The 10,416-nt window shown below is 34.2% G+C and overlaps 2 protein-coding genes across 2 annotated transcripts; both read left to right on the forward strand.

Annotated features, from left to right (window-relative positions):
* The first annotated feature begins 681 nt into the window (after positions 1-681).
* LOC103838305 (putative transmembrane protein At3g54730) lies at positions 682-1,722 on the forward strand. The gene has a single exon (XM_009114743.2). The coding sequence runs from the start codon at positions 682-684 to the stop codon at positions 1,720-1,722; it is 1,041 nt and encodes a 346-aa protein (XP_009112991.2).
* A 2,666-nt stretch (positions 1,723-4,388) lies between these two features.
* On the forward strand, positions 4,389-7,870 carry LOC103837566 (pollen-specific leucine-rich repeat extensin-like protein 1). The gene has a single exon (XM_009113927.3). It carries the CDS (start codon positions 5,184-5,186, stop codon positions 7,704-7,706), a length of 2,523 nt encoding a protein of 840 aa, XP_009112175.1. The 5' UTR covers positions 4,389-5,183; the 3' UTR covers positions 7,707-7,870.
* Positions 7,871-10,416: the final 2,546 nt, after the last annotated feature.

Below are 10,416 nucleotides of genomic sequence, written 5' to 3' on the forward strand. Positions count from 1 at the left end.
ATTTGAATTTTATTTTCAGTTATAACAAAATCTGTTGAGAAAAATCTAACAAAATCCTACTAAATTTTTAAATACTTTTTATTAAATATTACATTAATTAATTTTATAATTAAGTAATATAATGCTTTCATTTAAATAAATTATCATCTACCACTAAAACAGGTTCAAATTTGTTAATCATGTCATATTTTTTTATACAAATGAAGTTATTAACATATGTTAAAATTTTATTTCTACAGCTATATATTTTCAAAAATCATATGTTGAAGAATATTTTTTATTTGATTATTTCAAATTATGAAAACTCAAAAACGTAATAAAAAAGGTAAAATGTATAAAACAAACTCCTATATTAATAAAGTAATAAGAAACCTACACAATAAAATTAAAGAGTTATAAAATACATAACACTAAGATATAAATTGTATATTTAAATTTATATAATAATATCAAAATTAAATATTTATAAAATGAAAATATACCCGCACGATGTGCGGGTTAAACTCTAGTATATACTTATAACCAACCTGCGACAAGAACTTTCCTCTCCCGCTGCGTTCCAGGCCTCCCCAGGCGTTCCAGGCCCGATTCCCGATGTGCGCCGCTTGGATGGATCTGCTCCGCTCCACCGCCGCCGTTTAGGTTTCTCCCTCCGAAGAAACTTCCTCCTTCATGTTTCTGATGGCGACTGCTCCTCTCCCGCTGCGTTCCAGGCCTCCTCCGGATCCACCACCGTGTAAGTTTCCCCCGCTGGGATCTTTCTCTCCCATCGAGCCGCCGGAACCACCAGACCCTCCAGATGCACCTGCTCTTCTTCGTTTACTCATCAACTTATCCAGTCTATCTCCTCGAGCGTTGGCCCAAACCCTAGATCTGGATTTTCCAGTTTCGACATCTGAGACCAAAAGTGCTCCTCTCCATCACAGTGATATTGTAACTTGTCTCTGTACCATTATTGCCAAGTACCTGGTTGCCGCTAGACTTCCCTCGCCAGAGACACCATTGCTAGCTTATATTTCTCTATGCGGTAACTTCTTCCCAACTATTGATTCCTTTATGATAGTTGAATCCACCCTTTACTCTGCTATAGAGTGTTTGCTGCCTGCTACCTCCTACTCTGCTATAGAGTGTTTGTTTCCTGTTACTTCCTTCTACTCTGCTATAGAGTGTTTGTTGCCTATTACATCTTGGTTTCAGATCTGTCTAACTTTTTCTGGAGTGGAATACTTAATGTTGAATTGCAGATTTTCAGCTTGGTTGTGGTTTCAGATCTTCATTATCATCACTCTTATGAAACCAACTTCAACTTCCCTATTACCATTGTTTTTGTATCGTTGCTGCTCATGTGTTGCACGGTCAGCCTTTGGATTGGAAGATTGCTCTACAGATGATTTGTTCTCTGTATTGTTCAAAGGCTCAGCATCTTGGTGTCATATCGCCTCTGCTATTGTAGCCAGTATTACGATTGTTATTTCTGCACTAGTTGCAGTACCAATCACAAGCACTAGTTCACTGATTGTGTTCTTTGTTTTCCATGGCGTCATTCCACTGCTTAAGCCTAGTATTGTCGAGATACGAAGACGTTTCGGCAATGTTAGTTGTTTATGTATAATGATTGCTTCTATCTTTGTGTTTTTGCTTGCCTTTTCTTGCAGCAAAGTTGTTAGCCAGTATGGCTTTGTTATCATCTTTGTAAACAATTCCTCCTCTAATGGAGACTAGTTATTTATAAAATGTTGTTTGATCAAAAAAAAAAATACTTATAACCATAGTCCATATTCTAATTCAATAATAATATATTAGTATTCGTTTAGGAAGTTCCTACATAGGGGTAGAAGTTCGGATACCCGTTCGAGTTCGGATCAGATATTTCAGATTTTCTAATATTCCGGTATAAAGGTGTAGAACACGTTCGGGTATTTCTGTACTTCGGATCGGGTTCGGGTATTCTTAGTTCGGAATCGTTTATTTCAGATCGGATTCAGAGATTTAGATCTTGAAAGAAAAAAATTAAAATTTTATTTTTCAAGTTTCTTGTATTTAAAAATATAACTTTCACTTAACTGATTTTTTTTTATTTTTTTTTAGTTTGAATGATTAATAGATTTGGACATAATATTTTAAAACTAAAAAGACACTAATTTGGTTATTATTTTAAAATTTTCAAATGTAACTTTTGTTAATTCTTGAAATAAAAAACTTTACATGCATTTTAAGTGAGTAGAAAATCATTTTCTCCGTAATTATATGTAATTATATAAACTTAAAGTATGTGTAATATCAATATAAATATGTTAAATAAAATGAGAGATATAAACTAGAAATATAGGGTTAGTAATACATATGTCCGGTTATCTTTGGATATCCACTCGGGTTCGGATATTACCCGTTCGGATTCGGATATCTAATCTCTCCTAATTCAATATCCGTTCGGGTATTTTGCTACTTCGGTTCGGGTTTTCGGATCGGGTTCGGATAAAATGCCCACCCCTAATCCTGCACATTCTATTTCAATAGCAGAAACATAGTTTTTTACTTTCCTATATATTTGTTGTGGAATGTACCCCTGCAGATCGATAATACTAAACAAGAAATATATGTAATATACAATTTATTTGACGGATTTTCTACCGCGAGTCTATATTTTTTAACAACTTATGACAAACTAAATACACAACACAATCGAAATATTCTTGAAGACACATGCCTACTGGGTTGCAAGCCAAGTTCAGTGCCGATGGATCATGTTGTTCACTTGAGCATTGATGATGGAGTTCCTTTGGAGTCTTCGACTCCGTATAGAGAGCTTATTGGTCGCTTGCTGTATTTGACTATTACTCGACCTGATATCACTTTTACAGTCAACAAGCTCAGCCAATACCTCTCTAGGCCGACTGATCTTCATATGAATGCTGCTCACAAGGTCCTTCGATACATCAAAGGCAATCCTGGTCAGGGATTATTGTTTTCAGCTTCGTCTGATCTCACATTACAAGCCTTTGCTGATGCTGATTGGGGTACTTGTCCTGACTCTCGTCGTTCTGTTTCTGGCTTCTGCGTTTTCCTTGGTGGTTCTCTCATCTCCTGGAAGTCTAAGAAACAAGATGTCGTTAGTCGTAGCAGTACAGAGGCCGAGTACAGGAGTTTAGCAAACGCGACATGTGATCTTCTTTGGTTACATCAAGCTTCTCACAGCTTTCAAGATCAAGGTCAAGCTTCCTGTTACTCTCTTTTGTGATAGTAAGTCAGCTCTTCATTTGGCGGCTAATCCCGTCTTTCACGAGCGTACCAAACATGTGGAACTCGATTGCCACACTACTCGGGATCGCATGAAGTCTGGCTTCCTCAACACGCTTCACGTCACCACCGCTAACAACCTTGCTGACATTCTGACAAAGGCTTTGCAACTTGCTCTGTTTCGCTTCCTCTTGTCCAGATTATCAGTCTCAAGCCTTTATCTTCCTCTTCCTGCTCCAGATTAAAAGCTTGTGGGGGCGTATTATGTTAGTAACCACGTGATGTCCACGTGAGGCTGTTGAGTCAGTTAGAGACGTATAGCTGTGATTAGCTTAGTCTCTCTGTTTCTTCTCTACTATATATACACTTTGTACATTCACATTAAGATTAAGAAGATATTTTCATTCATTAATCACACAAACTAGTATTTAAAAACTAGTTTAAAAACCACATAAACATAAGTATTTAAAAACTAGAAAATCTATAACACCAAACATTATACAATTCTTTTAATAGATTAAAAACTTAACCGCGGTCATGATCTAATAGTAACATTAGATAATAAGGTGTTGACAAATCGAACAATTTGTATGTTTATGTCACAGACAATATATTAGTTGAACATCTTAAAAGAAATTCTAAAACAGATATAGTGTACTAGATGGAATCATTTTCTTGATTTGATCCTTTGATATTTTATTTTAGTGCTATACTACTAATAAAGACATTTTCTTAAATTTCTTTGGGAGAATTGTTTTTTTAGAGCAAAAAAATGATAACTATGTCCCTTTAGACTAATCTCATATATTTTATGTCCCATTAGACTAATTATTTTTAAAATGGCAATAATGCCCTAAAATTTGTATTTTTTTGTTTTTTGTTTTTTTTTTTGTTTTTTTATAAAAAAAAATCAATTTTTTTTCAAAATATGAAAGTGAATATTCCCAAATATTTTGTTTTCATATTTTTAGGAACTGATTTCTTATCCGTAGAATACATCTAATCTGTAGAAATCGATTTCTACAGGTTTTTAGAATTATAGTAATATGTAGATTTTGATTTCTACATGTTTTAGATTTAGAGTAAATATTTAGAAGTCGGTTTCTACGTGTTGTAGATTTATATTAATGTATAGATTTTGATTTCTAAAGATTTTAGATTGGTAGGTTAAGCGCGGAATGTGTATTCTAAATATTTTTAGAGTACTCTTATTTACGTAGATCACGTATTCTAAACATTGTAGATTCAATGAAAAAAGTAGATTTTGTTTTCTACTTCGTAGAATGTCATTTCTACTTTATTTAAAACATAATTTGAAATTTATGATTTAAATATTTTTAGATTTGAAAAAAATACCACTAAATTCATATTGGTATTTTATCACAAGTTACTATTTTTCCAATTTTTTTTTGGTTTGTAAAATTATTTATTAAATTTATTTTCAAAAATATTAAAGGAAGTTATGGACAAAAATGACACAAAATAGATATTAATCTAAAGGAACATTGTTATCATTTTTTTGCTCTAAAAAAACAATTTTCTCTTCTTTGGATTTCTTCCTCATCAATTCGTATATGTGGATTTTGGTGATGTTGTAATTTTCTTTTGTTCTAGTTTATCCCAATTTAAAAATAGAAACAGTTTTCATCATGCTGACAAAGAAATAGCCTAACAGTTTTAAGAAAAAATAACAAAATTAATTTTAGCGTTTTTAAGAAACCAAAACGCTAACACCAACTGAAATTATGTTCACAACACAGAAATATTTTTTTTTACCTGTTCCACGAATTCTATATTAACTACTACAGTTTGCTATTTTTGTTTCCTTTCTAAAATAGAAAAGCAAATCGGTGGTTTATGTTGGCCTTTCTTTCATTAAAGGCTTTGTCGCCACAACATTATCTATTAAGCAAGCTATTAGGGCATTCCCAAGGTTTTTCACCACCATGACCCGAAGAACAATGGGGAAGCCTTATGGCTGCTTCCTTCTCCTCTTCTTATTTATCATTTTCGTCATTGTACATTCTGCAGCCGGTCTCACTAATGAGGAAACTTCGTTTCTCACCAAACGTCAACTTTTGGCTTTGTCAGAAAATGAAGACCTTTCTGATGACATGGAATATGAAGTCGATTTAAACCTCAAGTTTGCTAATACCCGACTTAAAAGGGCTTATATTGCCCTTCAAGCTTGGAAAAAAGCAATATACTCTGATCCCTTTAACACCTCGGCTAACTGGATCGGTCAAAACGTATGTTCTTATAAAGGTGTATTCTGTGCGCCGGCGCTTGATGACCAAAGCATAATGGTTGTAGCAGGAATCGATATTAACCATGCAGATATAGCCGGGTATTTACCTCCCGAGCTAGGTCTATTAACCGATGTCGCATTGTTTCACGTCAATTCTAACAGATTTTGCGGAGTAATTCCAAAAAGCTTGTCAAAGCTAACATTAATGTATGAATTTGACGTGAGCAATAACCGTTTTGTTGGTTCATTTCCGATGGTTGCTCTTTCTTGGCCATCTTTGAAGTTTCTTGACATAAGATACAACGACTTTGAAGGAAAACTTCCAGCAGATATCTTCAATAAGGATCTTGATGCTATTTTCTTGAACAACAATAGATTCGAGTCGATCATCCCTGAGACAATTGGGGAATCGACTGCTTCTGTCGTGACATTTGCTCATAATAAATTCAGCGGTTGTATTCCAAAGACCATCGGGCATATGAAGAACCTCAACGAAATTGTATTTATAGGGAACAAGTTGAGTGGTTGTTTCCCAAACGAAATCGGTTTGCTGAACAATGTGACAGTATTTGACGCGAGCAACAATGAGTTTGTTGGAAGTTTGCCGTTGAGCTTGTCAAGCTTAACCAATGTGGAACAAATGGATTTTTCATTCAATAAGCTCACCGGATTTGTCACAGACGATGTATGCAATTTGCCAAAATTGTCTAACTTTACATTTTCTTACAACTTTTTCAATGGAGAGGCTCAAAGTTGTGTTCCCGGAACAAGTCAAGACAAACAGTTCGATGATACAAATAATTGCTTACAAAATAGACCAAAACAGAAGCTTGCTAACGAATGTTTGCCGGTGATTACTCGTCCCGTGGATTGTAGTAAAGACAAGTGTGCTGGTGGTGGTGGTGGAGGAGGTGGCGGATCTAACCCATCACCAAAGCCAACACCTAACCCACAAAAATTGGAAGAGCCATCTAAACCAAAACCAGAAGAAGCTCCCGAACCACAACAACCTAGTCCAAAACTTGAGACACCAAAAACATCAGAGCCTTCTAAACCAAAGGAACCTAAGCCAGACGCACCAAAACAGCAATCTCCTAAACCAGAATCACCAAAACATGAGTCACCAAAATCAGAACAGCCGAACCCCAAACCTGAGTCACCAAAGCAAGAGTCTCCTAAGCAACAACCACCAAAAACAGAGACACCACAAATGGGGTCACCGCCAGTAAAACCACCAGTATCAAATGATCCGTACGAAGCATCTCCTATTAAAAAGCGACGTCCTCAACCACCGTCAACCGAAGAAATACCATCATCACAGTCTCCACCACCTCATGTATTTTCACCTCCTCCTCCAGTACATTCTCCTCCACCACCTCCTGCATACTCTCCCCCACCACCAGTTTATCCGCCACCACCTCCAGTGTACTCTCCTCCTCCACCAGTATACTCTCCCCCACCGCCAGTTCACTCTCCGCCACCGCCTGTCCATTCTCCGCCACCACCACCACCGGTCCACTCTCCGCCGCCACCAGTCCATTCACCACCACCGCCAGTCCACTCTCCTCCACCACCAGTCCACTCTCCGCCGCCACCACCAATTTTCTCTCCACCACCACCTACACCAATCTACTCTCCACCACCACCACCAGTTCATTCACCGCCTCCACCAGTCCATTCTCCACCACCACCACCAGTCCACTCGCCACCGCCTCCAGTTAACTCTCCACCCCCTCCGGTTCACTCCCCACCGCCTCCAGTGCATTCTCCTCCGCCTCCAGTCCACAGCCCTCCACCGCCATCACCTGTCTATTCTCCTCCTCCCCCAGTTTTCTCACCGCCACCAAAACCTACAACAATTATATCACCGGCAACATCTCCAATGGCAAATGCTCCAACACCTTCATCGGAGACAGACGAAGACTCATCACCAGTTCAGGCCCCAACCTCAGAATCTGAGACCGTCGAGGGACCAACAGAATCAGATCAATCACCAGTGTTCAGTTCAAGTCCTACTTTGACTCCAACTCCACTTTCTCAGCCAGATATAGCTCCATTACCGTCTGGTGAACAAGTCGAAGCACCATCACCATCAACACAACCACCAGTTACAACTGCACCACCATCAAAAAAAGATGATGACAACGATAGTTTCATTCTCCCACCAAACATTGGATTTCAATATGCGTCACCACCACCACCAATGTTCCCCGGTTACTAAACCAACCAACCATTTTTAATATTATTTTGTATCAAATTTGTTTCAAAATATACATTCACAAATTTGTTCACCGTAATATGTAAGTAGATGATTTTTATAAGTAACATTTCCAAAATGAACTGTAAACATTTATGTAACTTTATGTCTAGCGTAAATTCATCACATTTTTTTTTGAACTTTATCTTTTTAAGGTATAGAGTAAGATAGATCCATTACCGTAGATTTTTTTTTGTTACTTGTATTTTTGTCTCAAAGTTTGTTTGTTTACTTTCCAAACTAATCCCATTAATAAGCATCTTAAATTTGAAAACTCTGAAATTAAGAAGTGGTATATAACTAGCTTCATTCTTCGTGTGGACATGTAAGACCATCCACAACGGGATATGTTAAAGGAATCCTTAGCGCAAATCCTTAGGTTTGTTTTAATAAAATATTATTAATTATCCTAATTTAACTAAGGATTGGTCCGTCGAGAATGATATTAAGGATCAAGTCCTTGTGTACGTGTCACCGCTTGAGTGGGTCGGTCTCGGTTTAGGGTTTGGCTTGGGTAAAAAAAAAAGAAAATCATTCTCGACCGAAGGAGAAAAAAAAAAGAGCTCTCGAGAGAAAGGCGACATCGCGGTGATCTCTCTCCCTCGGCTTGACCAAGGTAAATCCAAGCCTTAAAGTTGTAGATTTCTCGATTAAGATCAGTTTCCATCTTGTTGGTTGTCTAAAAAGGGCTGGGTTATGTAGTTTCGATCGATTTGGGAAAAGTTTTGAAATTAGGGTTTCAAAACTATTTGGGGAAAAATCGATTTCTGGATTCTTTGCTTTTGTAGATATGGTTTCGAAACAATTTTGGTTTCAATCGGAAGCAAATCTTCTCTTTATTTCTTATACGGTTAGAAATTCTATTTTTTGTTTCAATTGATTAACGGTTTCAAAACCTATTATTTTTTGAATCGAAACATGTTCTTATTGATTTGTCATTTTTAATGTTTGCAATCGATTACAACGAGATTGTGTTATCTTAGGTTTATTTGTGTTTGATTTCAATCTGTATATATCCAAAATGATCAACATTTATCCAATCTATCACACTTCCTCAAGGTCCTAAAGCAAACTTATTTGCTAAAGTTCAAGAACCAGCCCGAAAAGATGTGGAGCGGGCTTTTGGAGTATTGCAAGCTCGATTTGTGGTTGTCAAAAACCCGGCTCTTACATGGGACAAAGAAAAGATAGCAAAAATTATGCGAGCATGTATCATACTACACAATATGATAGTCGAAAATGAACGCAATGGATACGCTCAAATCGACATATCAGAATTTGAAGAAGGAAACGTCACCAGAAGTTCACGGGTGGAAACCGAAACCGACAGGCCTACAAATCTCAATAACATATTTGTCAATCAGAATCAGAAAGATATTCGGGATAGGCGTATACATGAACAATTGAAAAAAGATTTAATTGAGCATATTTGGAACAAATTTGGTGATGAAGATTAATAATTACTGGTTGCGCGGGTGTTTGTTTTCACTTTTCTATACATAAATTATTGTTTTAGAACATAAGTGGTATGTATTTTTAATGTTAATCATATACTTAAATATTTATATAACTATTTCAAATACAATAATTTTATAATTTAATGTTATAATTAATCAATTGTTTAAAACCATATGTATTTGTCACTTCTTATTATATATTTATTTGTATTTAGTTATTAAGCAAATTAATATATTCATGAGAAAATATATTTAAAAATTATTTTGTATTTAATTTATGCTAAATTATGACCCGTCTTTCAAAACTGGATTTATTTTTACAAATATTTTTATGCTTATTCATTTTAGATAATATATTATTGTATATACAAAATTTTAAGATATGTTAATTTTTAGACATGTATTATATAGTTTGTTAATTTTAAGCCATTCTATCATCAAGTTATATTTTAAAAATAAATAGTTTATATTTATGAAAATAAAATTTATAAATTTATCAATTGAAAATAATTTTATCATATTTATTTTAGTATAATAATTTATAAAATAGGACATAACTATTTATTTTTTATTTTATAAACGCTAACTTAAAATACATTAAGTTATTGCTAAAATATCTTTACAGAGATTTATTAGAATTTTTAAAATATAATATATAAATATATATTATATTTAAAATGAAGATATATTATGATTAAAGTAGTCACAAAGATTTTATATTATTAACTTTAAAGAAATATATGTTAATTTTTATACATGTATTATATAGTTTGCTAATGTTAACTCATCTTACCAACATATTAGATTTTATTTTTGAACATAAATATTTTATACTTACGAAAAATAAAATATATAAATTATATAAATATATAAATATATAAATATATAAATTTAATACAATTTTATTATATTTAGCTCAATATAATAATTTTCTTAATATGATTGATTATGATTATATAATAGATAAAATATCATAGAATTTTTTGTTTTTCATTTTATAAACGATAACAGAATATATTAATGTATAATAATATTTCAAACTAATTTCAAAATTAGTGAAAATATTTAAAAATAATTTCGAAAATGAAGATCTTGTAAAAATCTTTTAAAAAAGATTTGTTAGAATTTTAAAATAAATATACTTATATTTAAAATAAAAAGATATCAAAAGATATTATGATTAAAGTATTTTAAGGATTCTATGTATTATTAGTCTT

Source organism: Brassica rapa, chromosome A01 (genome assembly GCF_000309985.2).
Source record: "Brassica rapa cultivar Chiifu-401-42 chromosome A01, CAAS_Brap_v3.01, whole genome shotgun sequence".
NCBI classification, from domain to species: Eukaryota; Viridiplantae; Streptophyta; class Magnoliopsida; order Brassicales; family Brassicaceae; genus Brassica; species Brassica rapa.

Bases quoted from the DNA above. Each gene is read 5' to 3' on its own strand.
- LOC103837566 (XM_009113927.3), top strand. From the start codon at position 5,184: ATGACCCGAAGAACAATGGGGAAGCCTTATGGCTGCTTCCTTCTCCTC.
- LOC103838305 (XM_009114743.2), top strand. From the start codon at position 682: ATGGCGACTGCTCCTCTCCCGCTGCGTTCCAGGCCTCCTCCGGATCCA.